This window comes from Grampus griseus (genome assembly GCF_964374135.1).
Source record: "Grampus griseus genome assembly, chromosome: 5".
Taxonomy (NCBI): Eukaryota; Metazoa; Chordata; class Mammalia; order Artiodactyla; family Delphinidae; genus Grampus; species Grampus griseus.
Genome location: NC_138998.1, coordinates 101,386,247 through 101,413,688, shown reverse-complemented (window position 1 = coordinate 101,413,688; position 27,442 = coordinate 101,386,247). Strand labels below are relative to the sequence as shown.

The 27,442-nt window shown below is 35.5% G+C and overlaps 1 protein-coding gene across 1 annotated transcript in view; it reads right to left on the bottom strand.

Annotated features, from left to right (window-relative positions):
- Positions 1-1,619: 1,619 nt before the first annotated feature.
- PROS1 (protein S) overlaps positions 1,620-27,442 on the bottom strand; it is a 57,420-nt gene continuing 31,597 nt past the window's right edge. The window contains exons 7-15 of the mRNA XM_082654818.1: positions 25,947-26,072; positions 23,203-23,324; positions 21,494-21,609; positions 18,276-18,465; positions 12,768-12,935; positions 11,288-11,456; positions 7,596-7,744; positions 5,359-5,584; positions 1,620-2,257 (exon numbers count right to left, since the gene is read on the bottom strand). Of these exons, the coding sequence (XP_082510944.1) occupies positions 2,097-2,257; positions 5,359-5,584; positions 7,596-7,744; positions 11,288-11,456; positions 12,768-12,935; positions 18,276-18,465; positions 21,494-21,609; positions 23,203-23,324; positions 25,947-26,072 (1,427 nt within the window). The 3' untranslated portion in view covers positions 1,620-2,096. The remainder of the gene's footprint in view (positions 2,258-5,358; positions 5,585-7,595; positions 7,745-11,287; positions 11,457-12,767; positions 12,936-18,275; positions 18,466-21,493; positions 21,610-23,202; positions 23,325-25,946; positions 26,073-27,442) is intronic.

Sequence of the window (27,442 nt, the reverse complement as noted above, 5' to 3'; positions counted from 1 at the left end):
CACGGGTTCGTGCCCCGGTCCGGGAAGATCCCACAGGCCGCGGAGCAGCTGGGCCCGTGAGCCATGGCCGCTGAGCCTGCGCGTCCGGAGCCTGTGCTCCGCAGCGGGAGGGGCCACAACAGTGAGAGGCCCGTGTACCGCAAAAAAAAAAAAAAAAAAGATTATCTAGCACAATTTCTGGCACATGTCAAACACTCAATACATGTTACTTTTGCTTTTCTTCTCTTTCTGAGCATCAGTCTACAACTCAACCATAACTATTAATCAAATAGTTGAACTTTGTCTTTCCTAAAAAACTACTGTGCTGCATGAAGAGTTGCATGTATATTTTTGTAATTTTATGTTCTGTTCAAAGACGCGATAGAAAAGAGATATTATTTATATAAGTTTTAAAAATATCAGCAATTAATTATGTTTTACATGATGTAAAATATCTATAGTGGAAAAAGGTTTATTTTCTAAAACTGTCAGTGAAGCATCTGCTACATACCTAATGTGAATGGAAGGTTTGAGAGGGATAAAACTTCCACCTGAAATGCATTACCAGCAAGTACCTAGCAATCTTACCTCCTTACTTTAAAGATATGATATTACAAAGACACAATATTAACTGTGTCCCTCTGTGGTTATCCTCTCATTAAAATCTGTTCTAGTTTTCATAGTTCCTTTTGTTCTTCAACAATCACATTCTAGGAACTAACTATGGCAACTGAAGTTTGATTCAGGAAAAACTATGAACATCCACATTACTCATTCTCTCATTCATTCTTTCCATCCTTAGGTTCTGCCTTTTCTAATCTATAGCTTGTGTGACCCACACAACCAAATTTAAGGAAAGTACCCATCCCAGGTTTCTACACGCATTCTAACACAATCTAGAATCTCATCCTCATAAAATCCAATTACTAAACAGTAAGATTCATGTGTTGCTCTCATGAAAATTTGTCCCACTTATTTTCTAATTCAGTAAAGCTACTGGTTCAAATGTGAAACCAGGTGAAAGAAAGATGAAGTCTTAGCTGGTTCCCCTGAGGGACTGTTTTGGACTAAAGCTTTAAGGGCTTCCACTTGATTCATACTTAATAAGCCAATGTCTCTTCTGCCTTCATGAGGAAAAAACGAAAACAAAAAAGTATCTGCTCTGATCAATAGTGTCACCAGCAAAGCCCATTAACAATTTCTCGGTAATAAAATAAAGTCTAACCTTTTTCTTTTCCTTTGTGCTCAAGTCAAGTTTCACTTGTTCACAGGGGGCCACATGCTGAGGCCTCACACCTGCCCTTCAGACCAGAGTTCCTCCTAAGAAACAACCGTGCCAACACCTTAGTTTAGGGACCCATGTGCAGAAGCGCCGAGCAGGACCCTCAGTTCAAGATGGCGGCGGCGGGCCACGTGCAGAGATGCTGCGCCAGGCACTGCGATCTGGAGCGTGAGCAGCACAGCTGTGCCGCCCCGGGGAGAACCCCACCCCCTCCTGCTGAGATCCTTGTAAAGCAGCCCCGCCCACGGCCTGTCGGGAGAGAGTGTGCTGCGTGTGCTCTAGAGCGGGAGCTCCCACCTTTCCATTCTCTCATCAGAGAACAAAGCTTTCCTTTGCTTCTGAACCCAGCTCAGTCTCCTTCTATTGGTTCAAGCTACACCAGGCAGAAGGTCCTTTATTGGGGACCGACTTGGGAGGGACTGGTAACAGTGGTATTTAGTCACGTGTACTTTTGTTTGGATTCCAACAAAGGTTTAACTTCCTTGCCTTCCCCCCCAACACACAAAAAAAGATATTTAAACACTAGTTCATGATGATAAAATTAAATTTTACAAACGTAAAAATGAAGAAATGTCATTTGTAGCAAAAAATTCAAATTAAAAATTTTTATAGGTTTCATTATTTAATCTCTAGACAGAACAGAAGAATTTTTTTAATGCAATTTGTATCACAAGAGAATCTTGTTTTCTTGAAAAAGGACCTTTTTAAAATTCCAGGTTGAAGTACCACGAAATAATTAAGGTCTGCACATCACAGGTAAAACCCTTCAGCTATTATTGAAACATAAGTATAATTACACACTGGAAAAAGATATTATCAGCAGAGAAAAGATGCCTTAAGTATTCTTTGTCTTTTTCCAAACTGATGGACACGAGTGAGCTCTAATATCATTATGTTTAGAAATGGCTTCATCCAGATCCAACTGTACACCATTAATGTTCACTTCCATACAGCCATTATAAAAGGCATTCACTGGTGTGGCACTGAATGGAACATCTGTAAAAACAGAATATTAAAATATTAGCCCAGGATTAGCATTACTTGCTTATAGTTAGAGGAATTATTCAGACTGCCCATTTCCAACCAAAATCTAATCCTAAAGGAAAAGTTAATAATGTAATTCTGTTCAATAAATTCATATTAAGTGACTCCTGTACACAGGTATTGTGCTTGGCACTGAATTCAGCATAGCATGAGTTCCTCTGATTGCGTAAACAGTTCCAGCCAAACCTTAAAGAAACATACTTTAAAAAGAGTAGAAAATAGCGTATTCTTCCTTGTGATGTTCTACTTTATTATTTCCTCTTTAAATCTGAGCAATAGTTTAAGCATTATTAAGTCATTTTTTCAACTCAAAATTATAGTTACTTGGAAATCTTTTTTAAATGCCACAATAAATATATCTCTTTTATTTTTGCTGGAATTCTATATTTTCCAACGAAATAGTGTCTTGCTGAGCATATGATAGCAGGTCGTGATAGGGAATTCACTTTTATGTAATGTTTGGTGTTCTGAAAAATAACAGTTTTAATAATACTTCAGTAAATAGGGCCTCTAGGCCTCTCTACACTTTACTCTCCTTATCAAACTTAATACTTAGGCGACACTCTTGGATTCCTAAGAACTGTGGTTCATCTTCAAAACATCCATCTCTCTACTTGCTTCCTCTTTTTTTGGCACCTCATCTCCATAAATTTTAATCCCAATGGATATTCTTCAGCCCTTATTCTTCCTCCTCAGTGTCTTATGCAAAAAAGTATATATATACTTCAAATGTCCCACTTCTAACTTGCCAATGTAGTGAATAAGTCCCTACTTTTCTATGGGCTCATAGCATTTTTTAAGAAAACCTTCCAAGTCTGGCTGACTATCATAGGTTATACCACTGTTATAAATATCCTCAGAATCATCTATTTCCCCTGATTTTCAATTCATAACATGCAATTTAACACGTCTATTTTGCATAACAATCAATTTACCCATCCCATAGTTCACACTCTCAATGTCTCAATTTCCAGTTCTCCTCAATTTTTCCTCACTCTTTTTCTAAACACATCTTGCTGTTCTCAGTGCTGTTGCCAAAGTCCTGGAACCACTGAAATTCTGATATTTTCACTTCTTTTGAACTCTTTCATTGTTTGTTTGATTTCCTAAAATTGCATTCAACTAATTTGTGAATAAGGTAGTAGGTAGATTTCAATGCAGAATTCATTCATTTGAACTGTAATTTTACTTCCTAATAATTAATCATGTTAATGTAACTATGTATCTATATCTATCCATGGATCTATCAATCCATTGATTTATAACTTTTGCAGCCTATTTACTTCTTTTTTCTTTTTGTATATCTTGGCCATGCCGCATGGCTGGCAGGATTTCAGTTCGCCGACCAGGGACTGAACCCGGGCCATGGCAATGAAAGCACCGAATCCTAACCACTGGACCGCCAAGGAATTTTCCTACAGCCTATTTACTTCTATTCCCCCCAAACCCAGATAAAATTTCCATATATGGGAAATGAACACACTGAGCAGTTAAAGTAACTTAATGAAGGTTACTAGAAGTCTAGACATCAAACTCAGAATTCTCCCCATGAGAATAGCATGCAAATGGTATTTGAAAATGCTTCTAAAAAACTTTCTGCCTCAATTTTTTTGTCATTTAAAGAAAAGTGTTGATGGCAATTTTATGTTTTCCAATATTAACTATTTCTCCTCCAGTTTTCCCCATCTTGGTAAATGGAATCTTCACCCATGCAACTGCTCATGCCAAATACCTAAGAGCTTCTTTCAATCATTAATTTCTATTAACTTTGTTTCTCACATACATCTCCAATCTATTCACTGTATAGTATCTCCACCGCCATCACCCTAGTCCAGCAGCTTCCCCAGCTTCCTCATCTGCAAAATGGAGATAACAATAGTACCTACCTCACAGGACTACTTTAAATATCAAATGGGTTGATACAATTGAAGCACTCTGAACAATGCCCAGACTGTTTATTATGCACTAAATATGAACGATGGCAGTATCGTTGTCACTACTGTTATTATTACTGCTTCTCCATCTGAACTACTTCAGTAGCCCCCAACTCATCTCATCCACTTTTGTCTCCCACCTGTCCATCTCCATCCATTATGCAGGGAAATTCTTTTAAACTTCATTATTGATAGACCACTTCCTTGTCTAAAACTTGTTAATGATTCTCAAGGCTCTAATAATAAGATGCATGACCATGAACCAGGTCTACAAACCTCCCACCCACCCACCCATTTCACAGCCTCCTCTTGCAGTACCATCCTCCTTGCCCAATGTGCTCTCACCATACTGGTCTTCTATGTATTCCTCAAGCACGTCAACCCCTTTCCATTTTGCCATGGACACTTTTACCTGCATACTAGTTCCAGTCTCCACCCTCATCACCTGGTTAACTTCATTTAATCCTTCAAATATCAGATTTGTATCTTATTGCCTTCTTCAGAGAGCTTGTTCCTGGCCCCCATAACCAGATCAAGCCTCATTTTCAGGCTCTAATAGTAACCCCTACTTTTTTTTCATAGAAGTTATGAAATCTTTTTTTTATATTTTCCTAATCACTTGTTTAATATGTACCTCTGCCGCTAGATTGTAAAGGTCTTAAGAGGAGAGATCATATCCATTTGTTTATTGCTGTGTCCCTACTGCCTGAGACATAGGTTCTTAATAATATTGGGTGACTGATGGTTGGTTGAATTGAAGAATAAATATTAAACTCAGAAGATAACTGTGAGGATAAAATGAACTAATAAATCATTTCTGGCTAGGATAGTCAAATGCAGCCAAGCTTGGTTAGTTTCAGTTTACCATTAATAAATTAAATAAAAATGTACCAATAAAATGTTCATGCAAACCCCCAGAAAAAGAATAATGGATACTGGAATTTTCTCTTCCCTTCTGATGCCCCTTTACTCTAACTACATATGCTGTATATATATATATAGATAGATAGATAGATAGATAGACAGATAGATGCTGTTTTACTACAATTACATATTTAAAATACTATCAATTTCATTAAAAATATACTTTTTAAAACTGAAGAAAAAGTAAGAAGATACCTGGAAGGCCACCCAAGTAAGTGGCCACTGTTTCTTTCATTGCTTTGTTCAAGATGGCAAATTGTCTTTGAAAGTCTTCAGAGTGGAAGCTGTCTTTTCCATTTTGAGTCAACAGCTCCAAATTGTTTCTGTTGACTCTGATTTCCAGAAGGGATTGTTGATTAGAGCACAGACTTAGGGCCTCTATCCGAGCTATTACCATATTTTCAACAGATACCAGGATATCCTGAAGAACAGAGCAAAGACTCAATATAACAAGTACTAACATTAATGCTGCTTAAGAGAGACTTTAGTTTGTGAAATTCAAAAACAGAATTTCAATGAGGTGGGGAAAAGTATGATAGAGCTTTCAAATTTATTTAAATGAAAAAACTACTATTATCGTAATCATAATTTTAAAATACACATTAGTTTTAAAAACTCCAGGTTTAGCTAACATGTACATGTATAGCAGGTTCCAAAAATTCAATAAACTAACAGCATTGTCTCACCAACAATGGGAACTAAAGTAGTGTCTTAAGCAATACATTTCTGTTTATGAGCCTTCCTAATTTCAAAACCTACATATGGAAAAGGAAGGAGTTGAATCATTCTTTGTTGGGGAAAAGACTTGGAAATTTTGAAGTGCTTTAGTAAGCACATGCCAGCAAGACTGAAAGGTTTATTTGTGCCACACAAGAAATCCTGTAGACTTGGGACAAATTTTATGAAGTCTCTGAGAAAGAAAAACCAGGATTGCCAGCAGTAAGTTACAGAGTATTTACCAGAAGGTTCTCTCTCTATATATATATATATATATATTTTCTGAACTTTTCAAACTGCTGATACACTAAATTACTCAACTTATTGAGAGTCATCTATACATCTAGCTTCCCGGCGTGTAGAGGAAATATAAAAAGAGAGAAAAAATAAAATCAAAACGAGGGAGACGGTTGTTATGATGCTTCCCAGATGGTAGAAAGATAGTCTGAAATGTTTACTTAGGAATCCAAGATACCAATGCTAAATGAAGCCTATACTTCCCAAATACAGCTTAGCTGAGGAAATCTGTTACTGTGTTATACACATGCATATCCTGAACTCAGAAAAAGTCAGCTGAGAAAATGTTCCAGAATGATCAATATTATGTGGAATAATGTTATGAAACGTTGTTCACAGATCATAAGAAGGCAATCTGACACACCAAAAAAAAAGGGGGCTGTGGCCATGAAGACAAACACAGAAAAGATAAAATAAATATCAAAGACATGGCACTTGTTAACCTCCTCTACCGTGTGAATGTAGTGTTGAAGGCAGGATTTCCATTTTGCTTAAAGAACAAAACAAACAAGCAAAAAAAAAAGCTGAAACTCAAATGTAGCAAGCTCCTGTGGTCACTGGAGACAAAAGCTCAGCAGGATCTTTTTAGGTTGCTTACAGTTAACCATCAGAAACTGCCCCCATCCATCCTTTAAGTGGCAAATAGCACCCCTTTTGATCACTACAGGCATTATTCAATTATATGTCTCTTTCTAAAAGCCACAGAGAGCATCCAAGCCAACCGCGGCACAAACGAAAGCTGCTTGCTGTAACATGGAATCCCCCCACTGTGGATGACACAAGGACAGAACTATTAGCCTCTAATAGAAGTTGAATAATACAGATCTGATAACTCTCATGTTTTCTTTTATCCAAGAGTTTTTTCCTGTGCTTTCTCCTAATTTCAAGGCAGAGTTGCCAGCAGGAAGCCAAATAGACTGGTTTTAGTTTTCTGTAGTCTTTCCTAATTTACTTATGGGAGAAAAAGATTAAGAGTGCCAGAAAACACAAAACATTATAATTAGGCACTGAACATTTCAGAGTGGATTGCAGTCAGACTCACTTCTATTTTGTTAATACATACAAATTCCCATGATACTTCAAAGATTCTGAATAAGGGCAGATCTCTGGGTACTCAGAGAAGACTCCAAGCAACCTTTGTGTGAGTCTGCCTAATCGGAGCTATAGATGCAATAGGCTTTTCCATTCCCCCCTCCCATCCCTTCACTTCTTGGTTCAAACCTTGGAAATAAGCCAGCAAAAAAGTAACAATGATGAATATTTATTGAATCTTTAATGATGTGCTAGAGGCTGTGCCAAATAGCTTATATAAGTTATTTAATTTTCAAAATAGCACTTTGAGGTAAATACTGCAATTGTATCCATTTTACGGATTAAAAAAAAATTACAAACCAAGGATCATAAAGGTTTAAAGTTACCTGAAGCTCTTCAGTGGCGGAGTCCACCAAGGACAAGGCAAAGGGCACTGTGTTACTGGAAACCAAGGCCAACATAACACCGGTGCCCGACGATGGGCGAATATTCAAGGACACGTTTACTTGCCAAGCCTCAGGATTGGATACATTCTCTGTTTAAACAATGAAACAGAAGCAGGATCAATGTCCTCCTAAGGTGCACCAGAAGGAATTAAGTATAATCTTATCAATACTCAAAGCCATCTTTGTGTGATACTAAAGATTTTAGTCCTCTTTTTCAATGATCTATATAACCAAGGCACAACAGAGCAAAAGAAAAACAGTTTTCAAGGCAGGCAAGAAACACAGATGGAGCCTCATCCTTTTGTTCTTCTTCCTACAACAGAATTCTGGATTGTGGTGTTCAGGATTACTACGATTTTTTCCATTTGCTCTTTAATAGCTCTTCCTTCTGTCTTATATATTCTCCCATGGTCAAATCTCAGAGTGGTTGTATTTTAAAGTACACATTAGAAGAAAGTTCAACACATTTATTGTACTATTTCTGAGGGAAAATTTGGGTATAGCTGCCACCCCCCGCCCCACTTCTCTTCCATATAGGGGTCAGATTAGAGCAGTGGGAAAGCAAAGTATGATTTCTATACATAGGGGTGTGGGATGGTGTAATGGTAGAGAAATACTCTGAAGTCAATAGTTAACTTTGAAATTCTAATAGGAGCTCTTGTGTGATTCTCTTATCATAATACTTAACATTCTTTCTCTTAATTACTAGGTCAATTGTCTACCCAACTTGAGTGCAAGCTCTACATGTCTCTATCATCACTGTCTTCCTCAGCAGTCCCTTAACAAATATTTATTGAATTAATATGATTTCAAAATAGTTTGATTTCTGAAAATATTAGTTTACAATCTGAATGCAGTCTTCGTCATTCAACATAAAGTAATGTACAACAATAGCCCAAATACTACTTGGAGGCTTTAAAAAGGTGAATGTGAATGGAGAAAATAATTTTCCTTTGACAAGATGTTCTTCCATTTAGCCACATCTAATACTATAACATTTTTCACTATAATCCTTTAATTCCCACGCAAGAGAAAAAAAATGCATATAATCATTTTGAAGTAAGTAAATTTACTCTAAGATATTAACAAACTCAAACGAACATGTAAATGTACAGAAATTATAATGTAACGTTAAATATTAATTATAAAGTAGGTCACTTTCATATTATCTGTGAAATAACTAATTACTTATGAAAGTAATTTCTTTCAGGTGCAATAAAACTCTTATTTTCATTTTCTTTCCAGAGATTTCTTTTTGTCCTTTGAACAAATTGTGGGCCTAGTTTTTGCCTATGTCCAGTCATCAACTCAATTTAAACTTTTTTTTTAAAAAAAACCTTCATATACAGAACAGAGCTAAAGTTAAAGACGTATTAATTTATGTTAGGAAACAGAAAGCACTAGCGTAAGATGCTTTCTTAAAACTGTATCAATAGTTTTTAAGGCTGAAAATAAAAAATTTAAAATATGTTTTTTTCTTAAATCAGAGATATCAAATCAACACTAAATTTATAATACAAAATGTTAGTAGCTCAAATAATGAACTCCTAAAACACAAAAAGACAGAGACGCCAATAAAATAATTAAGATACACAAATACCTAATAAACATATGGTGAGATATTCAACTTCAGTAGAAACTGGGATAATAATTAGAACTACAAGATTTAATTTTTCAACTCTCAAATTAGAAACAAATCCCAAGCATAAACTTTCTTCTCTTGGTAAAAGTACAAATTGATAAATCATCTTTCGAAGAGAATCTGATTGAACAGTAGGAATTATACCTTTGCATAACCTTTGATGGAGAGAATCTGAGATTCTCTCCTACAGAATTAATCACATGAGGGTACAAGGATAAATGTCCAAGGATATCCCAGAAGTATTATTTGTAAAGGTAAAAACCTGGGGTCGGTTTGGCAAGAGTTCCTGTTCCTATTAGACTATATAAAACTGCGGAGAGTACTCGTTCCCATTCTTAAAACAACAAAAGACCAATTATCTATATAAGTACAACTTTTCTTGAACTATCACCAAGAGCCGAGGTTGCAGAACAACTGACTAGAAACCTAAAGGAAGACAGATGCTTCGAGGGAGAAACAGGAGGAAAGTACTCTCTTACCCAAGGCAGACAACAAACACTATACAATTTGGTAAAAAGCATGTAGGTAAAAATCTTAACAAAACGCTAAAGTCCAAGTAGGGGCTGGTGTGAGAATATAGAAGCCAGGGAAACTGCAAACACATGGGAAATTCATACCCATTCAAAGGATCTTACTTGGTGCTCAAGAGAAAAACTGGGAGAAGAGAAAGAGATTACAGAAAGTTTCCTTCCTAGTACAAGCCCAAGGGGAGAGGAACAGCAAACTGCAGGAAAGGCACAAAGTCTCACCCAGATCATTCTTTGTCTGCTCTAAGCAAGACTTAAAGCATTAGGGGAAAGGCAGCAAAATCTTGTTGCTGTTAGGTCACATCAAAGTCCCATTGCACCTACAGATTAGGGAATGAAAATAGCAAAAAACAAAACAACAACAAAATATCATTTACCCTGGGGAAGGAGCAGGAATACACCTTGAGTCCTGACCATTAGATATCTCCCTTACTGGTGGGCAGGAGGGGGGACAGTGGAAAGTCCACACCCCTGAGACACAGGAATGTTAACACCTGTCTAAGACTGAATCTGCACCAGAACATTAGAGAATGCTCCTCTGACCCCCAGACCCCTCTAAATTGCTAGCAAATGTCAAGTAACAACTAAGAGCACTTCTGGGAGTGAAACAAGACCAGAGAGAGACACTTTCTTGAGGCAAATGAAAGCAATATCTAAAGCTGAGGGTGGATCAGTTATTAAGAAAAATCCTCTGGCCGCTACCCTAAGCACAAGGTATATTAAAGGAATTTGAAGGGTAGTCATTGAAACAAGAAAACCGAAGCAGCTCAATTCTTGACTAGATTGATTCAAGTCCCCTCATTAAGTGTCTAGCAAAAGGAGAGCTGTGCTCATCTCCAAATGTAAATATTATTTATCTCAGTCTCTACTGTTTTATCTGACACCCACCTTTAAACAAAAATTATTAAATGCAGAAGGAAGCATGGAAAAATGACCCACAGTCAAAAGAAAAAGCAATCAATATGACCAGATTTAGATATGACACAGATATTGGAACTGTCAGACAAGGAATTTAATTATGGTTAATAAGTTGAAGGCTTGGGAAAAGATGGACAACACGCATGAACAGATGGGAAATTTTAACAAAGAGGTTGATATTTTAGGAAAGGATTAAATGGAAATGCTAGAAATAAAGATGAATACCTTTGATGCATTAATCAGTAGACTCAATACAACTGAGAAACTGGTGAACCTTAAAACAGGTAAATTTAATTTACCCAAAATTAATCAGATTATGTGCCAATAACCTTTAAATAACAACATAAGCACATTCAACTACATTTTTTCTCCCAATATACTTGGAAAAATTCTATTAAAAATATATAACAGTATGAATAAGCCTAACACTATATCTGGCACATAGTAAGTACTCAACAATGTTTACTGAAGGAATTATTGCTGTTTGTCAATGAATAAATTTAAACAGTAATGAGAAAAGAAAGATAAAATGGGAAATCACTTACTATAATCTATGCTAAATTGAGCAACTCCAGAACCAGGATAGTAGGAACCCTTCTCCACAGTGACAAGACAATGCTTATTTTGTTTTTCTTGAATGATTTCCTTTACTCCGGAAGCTCCTTGATTCATCAAATTCCAGCCTCGAATACATCCATCTAGACGAGGGTTAATCTAACAATTTAAAATATAGATCAATGAAAGCATTTTAAACTTAAAAAAGACAGACTCATAAATGAAGTGGCTTAATTGATTATAAGATATAGGTTTTCATTTAGAGGCAAAATTCTTTCTTTGATGACATTTTAAAGTATTTAACATATTTTGAATTTTATCTAAATTTTGTTCAAGGTGTCCTTCAGATGGACAGTCTTTTTCAGTAAAAGTGAGCTTATGCCATCAGAGACCTCCACTGGGATCCTAGTGATTTTTAACACCTCAAGCCCCACCTGCCTCTTCTGCATCATCCAGCACTAACTCTTCTGCTCTCGAGTTCCATATATGCTTCTAGCTGTGCCCCTGAGTTCTAAGCTGCTTTCTGTTTTTCTTTAACTGCATTTAAACTAGGTTTGTCTTGCCATCAGATACTAAGCCTCTTCAGGAACAAAAGTGTTTGCATTCTTCAGTCTCACCAAAGCAACCAGCCACATTCAAGACATGCAGCCATTTCATAAATAGTTGATTCTTTTTGAATAATTTATTTTACTTTTTAAATGTCTTGATTTATCAATTTCAAAGGACAGGTATATTCACTCTGACATGAGTTAACTAATTCAGGTTTTATATCATATCACAGAAATCTTTTAAAAGCTAAGGTAACTGAAAGATGGATACAAAATGGTCAATATTTAAGTTAAATCAGCAAGTGTAAAATTGGCAGACCCATGACTTCAAATGAAAAATTTAAAACTCTTCAAGGTCATTGATTAGTCTCCTTCATGAAACCTTTTCCATGGTAGTTAGTCAAATACCACATACAGAAAATCATCTGTTATATCTAACTTCAATTTATGACAGGCTGCAGTTATATTCCCACCAAAGATTTTTCTATTTAAAACATTCCACCTCATGTGCTATCCTTATCTCCCAAATTTTAGTCCTAAAACAGACCTAAGAAAGTTCTTTGACAGGCTTCTACAAAATCATGTAATTTTGGACTCAAATATATGTATTTATATGTTTAATGGCTGAGTATGGACTATTATAATGTTAACGTTGAACTGATACTCGGAGAATTTTTGAAAATCTACTTCTCCATGAGTAATGCTGGGAATTTAAATGGGCTCAAAACACTACATTCATTTTCTTATTTCCTTAATATAATTTCAAGGGTTGATAATGTTATTTTTCCATGTTCAATTCAAGTTTTCACAGTTGGTATGTTCAACAAAATAACTTTATTTGACTCTCAGAAAAACACATTTTCAAATCTATTACAGATGAAGGAATTCACCCATGATGAATGATATAAGCTTGGATCGTTACCGGTCTAATGAGTGCATTCTCCACTTTCCGAGGTATTCCTGCAAAGTATACTTTGGTTTCTAGAAACCCATTGGTAGGCTTAAAAAGGCTTTCAGGTTTATTTATATTCATTACAGCTTCTTTAGCTATTTTTACACTAATACTCTGTTCTAATTCTTCCACGGAGACCTATAATTAAAAAGACAAAAATTATCAAACAACCAAACATTACTGCATTTCATTTGAAACACCACGATTGAAAAATCCTGTTATTATTCCAGTATATAATTTTCCAAAGTAATCATTTTACTGTACTTGTTAATTTGTTCCAATACATTTGAAATGTCACATTAGTATAAAGGTGATAAAAATGTGCTTTAGTGTGGTAATTCTTGATCGAAAATTAAATCAATACCATATTTTAAAGTTTAAAAATCAATATTTTTCTATTATATTTAAACACCCATTTATAATATATATCTTTCAACACCAGTGTGCCATAAAATTAACAGTTTAAAAAAAGAAAGTGGGGGCTTCCCAGGTGGCACAGTGGTTGAGAGTTCGCCGGCCGATGCAGGGGACGTGGGTTCGTGCTCTGGTCCGGGAGGATCCCGCATGCCGCGGAGCAGCTGGGCCCGTGAGCCATGGCCGCTGGGCCTGCGCATCCGGAGCCCGTGCTCCACAGCGGGAGGGGCCACGGCAGTGAGAGGCCCGCGTACTGCAAAAAAGAAAATCTTAGAAAACTTTTAAGCGCCCTTATTTTGCATTTGTCTGATAGTATAAATATGAAATCAATAAGGTAAATAAATTTTTAATATAAATTAAGAGAAGTTAGTACATTCAGTATTCTGTTCATTATGCACAAATTATATTTTATTTCAAAATTCAAAAATAGTTGAGGTCATAAGAAAGCACATTAAATTAAATTGGTTTTTTCCAATTTTGAAAGTAGTTTGGATTTCTAAAAACGGTTGGAAGTAGTGGTAACCAACAATTAAAAAAAAAAAATCTTCCCTGGACTTCCCTAGTAGCCCAGTGGTAAAGAATTCCCCTTCCAATGCAGGGACCGAGGGTTTGATCCCTGGTCGGGAAACTGAGATCACTACATACCGCAGGGCAACTAAGCCCAGACGCCACAACTATTGAGCTTGTGAGACTCAACAAGAGCCCGCGTGCCGCAAACTACAGAGCTCATGGGCTCTGGAGCCCGCGAGCCACAACTAGAGAGAGAAAACCCGCGCGCTGCAACTAGAGAGAAGCCCGAGTGCCGCAACGAAGAGACTGCGCGCCTTAACAAAAATATCCCACATGCCTCAACATAGATCCCGTGTGTCGCAAATAAGACGTGTTGCAGACAAAAAAATAAGGAAAATAAATAAATAAATATATTTTTTAAAAATCTTCCCATAAAGGCAATTTGAAGAACCATTGCTGCAATCTCCTTATGTAAAACTGTAGGACTCTAAATGCAAACCCTTCGTTTACTTATCAATCAGGGAAGCCAAACAATAGGCATATTAAAGCACTACTACAGGAAGGAAAAATCTATGCTCTAAAGTAAATAAAATAAATTTGGTAACATTTACAGATTTAAAGTTGGTCAAGGCTCTGTCCTTAATATAACCAGTCACCATCATTTTATTCTAATGATTATTCCCTCTTTGAAAGATGTTCTTAACTTAGCCTCCAGGACCTCCGTCTGGCTTGCTTCTCCTCACACCCCTTCGCAGTCTTCTTTGCTGGATCCTCTTCTTCTTAACCTCTATAATAAGCCCCAGAGTTCATCCCTCTAGTCATGCAAATATTTTTAAAGGGGGCTTTATTGCCCCACTCTAGGGCAAATTTGGGGGTGGTGGGCACTTTTAGTTTTCACAGTAAGTGGTATGCTGACATTGCAAGATGCTAGACACACCCTGCAATATGCAGGATAGTCATGCAAAATAAATAATAAAATATCCAATATCCTACAAATTTTCTGAACCTTCCTAGAAGATATTCATGTAGGGTATACTCATGCTTATAATTACCTGTGCTTGTGTGTAATATAAACACTAAATATCTGTTGTACCACTTCAGCATTCACTGAATTTTTCAAGAATGTAATAATCTTGTAAACAAAGAAGAGATTGATGTTTGTTTTGTTTGGATCTTTATCAAGATTTTCTCACCATTTTGTAAAATTACTATTACTAATGGCAATACCATTTATGCACTTATGGTTTTTCAGTTGCCAATTCTACACCCCCAAGCATGTCTTCAGTTGTAGCTTTCATGTTATTCTATGTATAGGAGTAAGCTTTGACAAATATTATACTTGAACTTGAGCATTTACATATGGAAATACATATTACTTTCTAAAAATTATTTTCTTTTTTATATAATAATTAGAGCATTATATTGGATGTGATAGAGTTTAAAACGACAGATTGACAATAACCAATCTCAGGGCCTTTAAAGCCCTCTTTATGCTGAATACCAAAAAGTTTTTATCTACCTTAAATTGAAAGCTGGACCTTAAAAATATATACAGAATCTGACCACTTCTCACCACTCCCACTATCAACACTCCAGTCAAAGCTGCCATCTTCTCTCCACTGTGTTGTTGCCATAGTCTCCTAACCCCACATCCTATTCTGTCCTTACTCTCTACTGTCTAGTTTCCACAAAGCCATTAGGTCCTAACCAGGATTATCTTTTAACATGCAAATTAGATTATGTCACTTCTCAAAATCATCTAAGTTAGCCTAAGACTCTGTATTTGCTGTTCACGTGACAGAATTATCTTCCCCCAAAAAGCTCTCCGGTCTTGTGTCCTCAAGTCTCTTTCTAACGTAATCTCATCAGAGATGGCTTTCCTGATTCCATATGCACACTCACCATCATCATTCTCTATTGCCTGGCCTTGCTTTTCTTTTTTCTCATAGCATTAATCACTATCTGACATGTCTATTTGTTGATGCATTTGTGGTTTTCATCTCACCACCACAATGCAAGCTCCATTAGAGCAGGGACTTTGTTTTATTCACTGTTGTATCCCCACCACCTAGAAGAAGGAATAGCACATAAAGTGCTCAATAAATATTTTGTTGAATAAATGAAATTATTATACAAATTATATATTTCCCACCAATATTAGGATTATACCCAACTATGAAATATAATAATCACTTACAAAGTAGCAATATTTATTCCTACAGGTTGTAGCCATTCTAATGACTTAATCATTACACATTCAATTTTTTAAATCTGAATTACAAAACAATTCTGTTATATGCTTTAATTCTAATTTCTTATTTTTAAAGTATTTTATTTAAAATTTTAAAATAATCCATAGTCCAGTTTACAGATTAATTTAACTTAACCACTTTGTCATTAATTAAAATTAAAATACTTATTTAAAGTATTTATTTATTTGAAATAATTTCTGTGCTGCATAAATTTGTTTGAAACAGTATATAATTCTTTAATAAATCATCAGGATTAAAAGCTAGTAAAACTACCATGCTCGGGGACGTAAAATGCATAAATTGTTACAATATTGAATTACAATTTAAAGAAAAACAGCCAGCACCAAGTTTATTACCAGAGTCAAGTTTTTCTCTGACTTGCTTATTGTTCTTAAACTTTATTTTTTATATAAACTTGTATTCAGTTTATAGAGGGAGATTTTAATGTAAGTGTTTTAGTTAAAACATGGGCATATCATTAAATAATAGTTTCTTTTTAACAAGAATCATAAACATAGGAGACAAATAAATGAAACTGAACAGCTACCTTCCATCCATCCCGAATCCTGTCTCTTTTTATTTATTTATTTTTTTGCAGTATGCGGGCCTCTCACTGTTGTGGCCTCTCCCGTTGCGGAGCACAGGCTCCGGAAGCGCAGGCCCAGTGGCCATGGCTCATGGGCCCAGCCGCTCCGCGGCATGTGGGATCTTCCCGGACCGGGGCACGAACCCGTGTCCCCTGCATCGGCAGGCGGACTCTCAACCACTGCGCCACCAGGGAAGCCCTCGAATTCTGTCTTTAATAATATCACTCATGAACAGTTCTTTAATAAACACTACTTGCAACTCATGATAATTTCACAGATAAATATTTACCTTCTTCTTTATACATATTATATCCTACCTAGAAATTTATCTAAATTCACCTTCAAACAGCTGATATTTTCAATTTGTATAAACTCATTAGAAAAAATTCTGTTCACTCTCTTTTGCTGCAAAAGTGATTTTAGCAGTTTTAGATAGGTGATTTAGGGACGTTAGGCATTAAAATGTATTCTGCAGCACATTGGAGGTATAGCTGTATGCATCAAATATTCTAGATAGAGCTATAGTAGGAAAGATGTAGTAACAAAGATACACTAATAAGCATTAGAAGTCAGAGAATTTTAGTGACTTCTCTGACAGTTGCATTTGATCTTGTGAAGACACTATTCTTTTAGAGTTAGGAGCCCAAAATCCATGGCTGCCAAAAGACAGACAGCCCCCTTTTCGGTGAACCATATCTGCACCCAACTGTTCTTTATTACCACCTTCCTGTAACATATTTCACATTATATTGTATTAGTTCATAAGGCAGCATCAGCTACTAAACTGTGAGGTACTAACCTCGAGCAAGGACAAACTCTTGCTATAGTTTTAGAGCCTTGAACTCAGGGATGTAGCACTTTAAACATGCTCACTAAAAGCTTATTGCGTATATGACTGCAAGAGTGGATAAATATAAGAATGAAATAATTTAGTGATGACTTTACATGGCTGCTCAACATGGACCTCTTGTCAGTTCCCACAGGCTTAGGTAGTGTCTGTTTGGGGCACAACATTCTTCTCTCTGCTCTTCTCTGCTGAAAGTAGCATTGATTTAATTGCAGAAAGGAATTCTCCCCTCTGTGGACTAACAGTAATCCCTTCTCCAAGTAATTCCTTCTCCAAGAAAAGTTCCATTTTAATACAGTAAATTAAAGTGCTGTTCTTGATTATTAAAATAAAGACTCACTTTTAGGGATTATCTAAAAATGCTAGTTTCTAAGCACTATAATTGGTACCAGCTAGTGTATCCTGTTTGTACAAACTGATTATACCTACATGATAATATTTAAAATTAAATTAAATTTTTTATTTTGTTACTATGTGTATTTCTCTTTTACATTAAAAATATTGATGGCTATCCAGTGTAGTTGTCCATGATCAGTGTTGTCTTAGAATAACCCCTGACCTATACGAGCAATATCACTGTTCACCCAGTGACAGCCACTAAAAAAGGTAAAAAGTTAAGGACAGAGTAGTTGTCTTTAACAAAGCAAATAACTGAAAACAACTTCAGTTATGGGAAATCTGCAATATATTGAGAGATAATAACGTCTCAGGCTGTTTCAGGGATTTACAGCATGTAGAATATACTTCACACAACATCAGATAAACCCAAAATTATTTTGCTTTGGTATCACTATTAAAAAAATGATCAATGGTTTTATACAAATTGCATCAAAGTGGAAAGATTCTTTATGAATTCAGCAAAACGTACCATATTCCATAAACCATCATTAATAACTTTGCCTCCAGTTGTGACTTTGGCTGTATATTCATTCTTAAACTGAATTTCAATCTTGCCCTCACGAAGTGCAATCAGGAACCAAGCTGAGTGATCAGAAGATTCTGCATACAGGATAACACCTTCTGAATCATATGTCCGGAAATCAAATTCAGCTGAAAATCTAAACAATGGACAAAGAGAGAGACTTAATAGTAAGCAATATTGAAGACTATGTTATTCTTTTTTTTCTTGTACTGGCAAACAGCAATACGTTGAAAGAGTCAACTCTTTCCCTGGAAAAAATAAAAGAGAAGGGCAGGACTAAGCTGTTCTTGTATTATCTCTGGCTCCATGTGTGTTTAAAATCAAGTTATTATATCTTCTTGCTTATTCGTGGAATCTTTTTTCCCAATGAAAAGATGCTTTGATAATTTTTCATCTTTTGGCATTTGTTTTGAAGGCACTCTTTAAAATGCAGGAATACTCATGTACAAATATTAGGCATATTGTCTCTCTCCTGGAGCCTTTTATACACTATGTAATCTGACATTAAGATTCCTTTTTTTTTTTTTTTTTGCTGTATCCATACATGATTAGTAAAAGATGTTACAATTCCATGATTGAAGTTTATCCATCAAAAACATATTTTCCTATGATTTCATATATGTCAGGAAGGAATCAGTCACAGGGATACACAAGGTAGTATCTGGATGATTGCAAGCTTAATTAAGACTTCATGTGTGGTAAAAGAAGGTAAAGTCAAAGACTTTTAAATGTATCTGTTCATTTAATTTCAAAAGCTCCCCCAAACTCTAATTGCATAAATTACTATACTAGAGTACATGGAAGGAGAGCTTAAAAGATATAGTCATGCGTTTGGGGCTATCTGAGCTCTGATAACACCTGTTGCTGTTAAGACTCTGCACATATATGTATGTAGCTACTACAGGGGAGGAAAAAATCTTAAGTATGCTGGACTAAAAAATAATATATATCAATTCAGTGCCCTTAGGATACTTTAATGAGAATTAGCATTAAAGTTTCCAAGGAACCAGCAAAGCAAAATGACTGAAAAAAGATAAACAGGGAATAGGAAAAATAGTTGTATAACTATTAGTCATCTGAGTTAAGTTAAAATAAAGGAAATTTAAGTTAAAAAATCAAGAATTCAGATAATTACTAAATAAGGCAAGAAAGAATCCCACACTCTTTCTTATTCCACATATAATAGTATAGTGATAGAGGCACCACTTGCAATGGGGCACAAATCTACCTCAAATGGAACAAAGAAAAGGTGATAGGGCTTCCCTGGTGGCGCAGTGGTTGAGAGTCCGCCTGCTGATGCAGGGGACACGGGTTCGTGCCCCGGTCCGGGAAGATCCCACATGCCGTGGAGCAGCTGGGCCCGTGAGCCACGGCTGCTGAGCCTGCGCGTCCGGAGCCTGTGCTCCGCAACGGGAGAGGTCACAACAGTGAGAGGCCCGTGTATGACAAAAAAAAAAAAAAGAAAGAAAAAGAAAAAGTGATAGAATAAACTTTTTAGTCTTTAGAATTCCAAGAAAATATTACAAAGAGGTAAATGTGGAGTAAAGTATGTTGGGTAGATAACAATGTAGTAGGAATTTACTGAACTCATATTAAAAAGAACCATTTTGCTTCGAGTAGGGACTTCTATTCTCTTTCATATTCATCACATTTTGCTGATGTGAAGCATTATTATCTTGCCAAAATCCAAATCTATGTACTCTCAGGATCTTATAGAAGTTCATCCTATTATGGAGATAATTTCCTTCTCTTTGTAAAATCATGCTAAACCAGTCATTCAAAGAGTCGTGTTCTGCACATTTTCTGTCTGGAATACATCAGCATACTGACTCATTATATTGGGGAACAATTCGTTCTTTTTCAGAAGTATTGTAGAGTGAAAAAAATGAATCTGCTAACTTTGGGGTAGGGTAAGTATTTGATCATGGGAAACAGAGCTGAAGGAATTTGCAAAAAAAGAAAAAATAAATATAAAAGTGTTAGCTGTTCTTTGTGTTCGTTACACAGGTGGCAGCTTATAAAAATTCATCAAGCTTACATGTAAGATACATGTATATTTCTATGTGTATATATATATATTTATAATACTTCAATAAAAAGTTTAAACTAAACAAATAATAAACAAATAAATACTGAAAGAAATAATTGATCCAATTTGATCCAATGTTACAGCCCAAGCATTTGTGAATTGTGAAAAATGAATACCTCTGAAAGTGCCTGAAGGTATGTAATAATGAACTCTCCTCTCTCATTCTCATTACTCTCATAGCAAGGAAAGGTTGTCTACAATCAAATCACTAGAAGATATTATTTGCTCTGAGATGTTAAAGGGGAAAACCACAACTTGGGGGAAACGAGAGTGTCAAAAGAGCACAATTAAATCAGTGAATAAATTTCAATGTTCCTGAATGGTAAAATTTCTATGGATTGAGTTGAATTATTTAATGAATAATCACTCATATATCTAATGAATTAAATATTCATGCTTATCTAATTAAAATATTTTAAAATTTGTACTCTATAATCAGTCTCAAATGTTTCCTTTCCATTATTCCAACAAATTCTGAAATTCTTTTCCTAGTTCCAACAATGTATGGCTCTGAGAAAATTTGATAATTAGTCATGACTCAAAAATAGAAGAAATTACTCCCTCCCAAAAGTCAGCCTAACTACAGGAACGACAGATAAAGTACCCAGATAGTCAACTAAAATCATGCGATGCATTCCTTTAAAATACTACTTAAGCAATCATATATAGTTTCCTTAATAATTATGAATATAACTATATTCTAAAAGCAGTATTTTGAATATTTCTCTTTACTTAATTTTTAACAACATGTATAAAGAAAGAAAATTTCACAAATACATTAAATCTACTTTCCCAGCTTCTTAGTAAATATGTATTCACTAGAAAAGGAAGAACTATGGATTAAGATCAAATGATCATTGGAGAAAATCAGCCTAGAACGACCCCAAATGATTCAAGCATGAAAATTACGTGTAAAGATAAAAATGAACTTTGGGGTACCTCATATCATCTGACTGATAATATACCTAACTTATCTGATAATAAAATTTCATACATTTTAAACCTTTCAGTCACTTCTTTTCTTATGTCCTGACCTGCTTATCTCTAGAAATTATCATTGACATTGATACCTCACCTGGTGATTTCCGGCAAACGAAATTTTAAATACAAAACAACCCCTACAAACTGCTCTGCCAAGTAAAGCAATTCATAATTTTTGTCAAGGTTCAAAGGAAGACACACTGGAACAGCCTGGAGAAAAGGCAACAAAACAAACAAAAAGCATAGGTTACTGCTTGGTGTTTGTGTCAGGGTATCATCTTTTCTCTATTTCCTAGTGTTCTTGTCAAATGTATCCTCTGTGATACACTAAAATAAATTAAGAACACCCATGGTAATAATAAAGCAATATCTTTTACTTCCTTGTATAGCCGATCAGTATAATCTCCAAGAATACACATTTTAAAGTCTTAATTAAGCCAAAATTTTTCTGAGCAAAAATTTGCTATCTAGATAGTAAAGGGAATGCTGGAAAACCGGAATGGGTTAAATATAAAGTAAGATATCACTGTAATCTCCAAGGAATTCACCAAAAAAAAAGTGATTTAGAGTCATCTGATGTAACATCAAGGTTTTTTCCTTCTAAGAGCAAAAACAAATATTAAAATGGAAAGGTTTTTAAGGGAGAAGTTCTTGGGCATACATACAGGGATATTCTGGGGGGAACTGTGTAAACAGCACTGTATTAAATCTAGGTCCAGAAATAATATCTCATTTCCTCTTAGAACTTCCATAAATCTATTCCAAGGTAGATGGTAATGTGTAACTACAACAAATACTGAAATAATAGAAAACCAAATTACAAAATAGACATGAACACAATACAGTCCAATGAAGTACTACCAACGTTATTACGTACGCCAACTAGCTTACCTTACCTTTCTTTACCAAGTAGGTGGCATAACATGAAATGTTACATTTTTTGGACATACACAGCTTTCTCTGGGTAGCAGATAAAGAGGTATGTGTAAATTCATGATTAAATCATTATTTAGTTTAGGGCTTTTTTTACTATCTGCTTCATAAGCATTTGAAATTTCACTTTAACTTTTAAAAATTAAAAGAGATTCAAGAATTTGACTAAAGATCACTAACATGTGATCCTTATTTAGGAAAAAAAAAAAAGAGCTTCAAATGTTGATCTATTTATTACAATGGAAGAAGAACTAGAACCTACCCCCAACATTCAATTTCTGGATCAATTATGAATTGAATCTTAGTAACTAAAAGCAATTTTGAGAGATACAAATTAACAAAATTGACCTCTCTGAATTTCCATATACTTAAACCCCAACTAAATCCTACTCTGACAGAGTTGTTTCCACCTGAGATTTTATGAGCACTCTTGCAAGTACTAACATGCCTGCGGCATGATCAAACTTGTCAGAGTGAGATAAAGAAAAGCAGACACTGGAAAATGTTTTCTCTAAAGTTCTATGAAAGACTTTTTTCTCACAAAGAGGAGTATAAACCTCAGCTTTTCTTAGTTTCTTAAATAAACATACACTTTGCATTTTATAAATGTACAGGCTATACAGATGAGCACTCTCTGAACTGTGGCCCTGCAGCTTTTCTTTTTTTTAATCCAGTCACTAATTATCCACAATGTTTACCACTTACATGACCAAAATTAGTAAAATGGACTGTGACTCATAGCCTGCTTTGAACTATAGCAGTTATAATAGACATCTGTATTCTCTTGATTTACCTCAACTGTGTGGAAATAAGTACCTGGTTCTTTCATTTTAAAAAAGAGGTGGGAAGGTTAGCCTTGCAAAATGTTACCTCACAACTCTTCTGGTCTTGAGCAAGTTTGAATCCTTTCTTCCCATCACAGTAACAAGAGTAACCTCCAGGGTGATTGACACAAAGTTGAGCACACATGTTCTCAGAGCATTCATCCACATCTGGGGTAAAAGAGAACATAAATTTTAATATCTCCTAAATGTTCAATCTCACAGAAGAAGGACTATGTTGATTTTAGTATGAGATAATCAATGATAATAAATCCTTTGTGAAAGAAATTCCTTTGACATCAAATCACAAATCACTTGCCATGGAAATTTAAGTGAGTTACAAGTGTAATTTCTATTTATATACCTGACCAACAAATTTAATGAATAACTCTCAGTAATTAATAATTAATAAAGATATAACAATTATACTAATTTTATGATTTTGAAGAAAAAAAGACTGAGAATCTCCATGTAACTGTCACATCTGATCATATGAATTCCATTGACACTACTTCTTAACTCTTTGCTTTGAAGAAAAGAAAAGGAAGGGAAGGGAAGGGGAGAGGAGGGGAGGAGGAGGGAGGGGAGGATAGGAAGATAGGGAAGGGAAAGGAAGAAAAGATCCCTTTTAATTGAAGGTTAATGTAATTGGAGATTAAATGATCATATCAAGAAAATTTCACTTTCCATAATGCAACGATTACTGGCGACAATAAATTTAAGGACATATATTTATTTCTTATGTAAAAAAAACAAAAAACCTCACTGTGCTATTACCTCCCATACTGTGAAATCTTCTATATGGTCCCTGTTCCTACTCCATATTTTAAGAAAATCATTCTTGAAAAGCTGTAATAAGATACTTCAGCTAAAGTACACTTCAGAGCTAGCTACCTACAATCCTTGACCTTTTTGATGAATACACCCTGTGATCTTTGAAAATTCCCAAACTCAAATACTATTATAGCATATAAGTTCTCCCTTAAAATGTCTTAAAATAGACCTCCCCAAATTAGTGAACCCTCAGTACCATAAAAATTGAATAGTATAACTAGAGGAATAAAGTAATATATATTTATATATAAATATATTTACATTTTCACATTTACATCTTTTTAAAAAAATCTGTCATTCGTTGAATATAACTACAATATTGATGATGAAGTTGGATAATAATAAGTCTGCAAATGCTTAGGGCTTACTATAGTAATTTCCACCTGGAGTGGTGGGAGAGTAGAAATGGTGGGTTGGGGGGATATTTTTCAGTGAGTGCATAAGGTTATAACACATCAAAATCTCAAAAGGAGTACAAATAGTTGAAAACAAAACTATTCTAAGATTATCATCAATTTAGGCAAACTCATAGAGGCAGAAGTAAGTTGGAGGTTATCAGGGGCTGGGAAAGGGAGGAGGGGGAATTTATTGCTTAACAGTTACAGAGTTCTGTTTGGAAAAGTTTTGGAACAGATATGGTAATGGCTGCATAACTGTGTGAATGTAATGAATGCCCCTGAACTGTACACTTAAAAATGGTTAAAGGGCACATCTTATATATATATTTTGCCACAATAGAAAAATTATTGATTTGATTAGTTTTAGTCATGGTATTAAATTCATTTTGAAATTTTAAAAAATTCAAAGGAGATAATTTATATATATCCATGCTTTTTAAAAAAATCTCTCTAACACAGTGGTCCCCAACCTTTTTGGCACCAGGGACTGGTTTCGTGGAAGACAATATTTCCACGGACGGTGGGGGGATGGTTCAGGAGGTAACGTGAGTGATGGAGGGACATGGGGAGCGGCAGATGGAGCTTCGCTTGCTCACCCGCCCCTCACCTCCTGCTCTAGGTATGGTCTGTTCCTAACAGGTCGTGGACTGGTGTAGGCCTGGCCGTTGGGGACCCCTGCTCTAACACATCTAAGCTACCTGAGGCACACATGGCAGCACCACTGGAGCCAAATGAAGTAATCATAAGCTCCAAGGGGCTCTCCCAAAACCACAGGCACTAACATTACTAATCAGTACTTCTTAAGGTTTTAGAGCTTGGTTATCATTTGGTTATGAAGAGACTTTCTTTTACATGTATTTAATTATAATAGAACTAGGTCAGTTACTATTTTACAATAAAAGGCACACTGATATATGCACAGAAAATCATTGAAAAGCTTGGTATAAAACCGAAGGTTTCTAACCACCCTTGTTGTAACACCCACATGATTTTTAAATTTGCCTTTCTTTTTGTGCGTGTGTTCTTCCTTAGAGCTAGAAGTTCTTTTTATCTTTGAATATTATAAAATGTGTTTTTTCCCTGGTGGCACAGTGGTTAAAATCCGCCTGCCAGTGTAGGGGACACGGGTTCAGTCCCTGGTCCGGGAAGATCCCACAAGCCGGAGCAACTAAGCCCGTGCACCACAAGTACTGAGCCTGCGCTCTAGAGCCCGTGAGCCACAACTACTGAAGCCCGGGCGCCTAGAGCCCGTGCTCCGCAACAAGAGAAGCCACCACAATGAGAAGCCCACACACCACAATGAGGAGTAGCCCCAATTCGCTGCAACTAGAGAAAGCCCGTGCACAGCAACGAAGACCCAACGCAGCCAAAAGTAAGTAAATAAATAAATAAATAATTTTAAAAATGTGTTCTTTTGCTTCTATCATATATGGGAGGTCTCCGATTCATATACAGCTTAGAGGGCCAATCAGATTGCATACTACTAAAGAACCAATGCTTCTCACATCAAATCAGGGTGCAAACACCCTCTTCACCACCAATGACACCACCAGAACTTTACCTTCACAAGACTTTGATACGGGATTGTATCTGTAGCCTTCAGTGCATTCACATTCAAAGTCTCCTGGGATGTTCTTGCACACAGCTGTGCCACAAATGCTTGGCTTCACAGAGCATTCATCCACATCTATAAATGAAACCAGTATATTAAAAAACATTTTTCCCATACCAGAAGATACTAGCAAAGACCCCTTGATTTGTGTTTCCTGGATCTAGTTTAATATATCTAATGAGACAACAAAGTGGTCTGGGAATAACAAAATATTAAATCTATCATCATATATTAGTTCACTAAATAGGACTTCTTTATACAAATACATAGGGAATTTGATTGATGGTTGCTATTTCCTTTGTAGTCACGTAAAAGAAAAAAAGCACTTTTTTTTCTTATCTACCAGGATACAGTATGAAAATAAATGGAAGAAGAGACTCATCATATTCTTAATATGTATTCTTAAATACATGTTTCTGAAATATGGTCTTAACAGCATATTTACTCTGTATTATCACAAATATAAACAGTAAAAATGAGATGGCTCATCAGTCTTACACCTTTCCTTTGGAAATGGACAATAGCTAAATCTGCATACTACTATTGTGGCTTAAAGTATTCAAGAGTGATTCAAATTTTAAATGGGATTGGGTAAGGTGTTAAAGTACTTATAAAGTGCAGCTAATTCAGCGTAAATTTTAGTGTTAAATTACTATTCCAGAAATTTCAGATGCGTTTATATTACATAGTAGAGTAGGAGACGAAGTATTGATTGGAACTAGTTACTGAATAAGCACCTGTGAGAAAAACAAAACAAGTGACAGAAATAGTTCAATAGAGGTGTAATTATTAGTGAACTCTTTTCATTTGTACTCTCTGAGGAAAGGTGAGCTCAGAATGAAAAATATATTTTCTACTCTAAAAAGTTGATATTGATAGTTTAATTTTTCCACAGACTAATAGCCAAATTTTCAGACATTTCTCTATTTAAAATGACCTGCACAAAAATAAATGAATCAATTCCTTGTGGTAAGGGAATTTTTCTGTATGTTGATTGTATTCGTGACAATATCCTGGGTGTTATAAGGTACTATAGTTTTGTAAGATTTTACTATCGGGAGAAATTGGGAAAAGGGTACAGGGGATCGCTTTTTATTATTTCTTACAACTGCATGTGAATCTACAATTACTTCAAAAAATACTTACTTTTCTAAAAAGAGCTATAAAATCCATATTTTCAACAGAAAGTAAAAACATATGACTAAATTTATTTGGTTTGAGGCATATTACAAGGACTCATTTAAATCATATGAGTGTCGGTTATAGCATGTACATTTTATGACTCTACACTGACATCTAATGTCTGATGAAAAGTTTTATTCTTGCATTTTTGCACATTTACTGGCAGCTTAATCCCAGCCATATCCACATTTTAGCAAAGGCCCTATTGTAACAGTTGTATACATATTCTTCTAGGTCTGTACTTTATTACTTAGGTATCATGG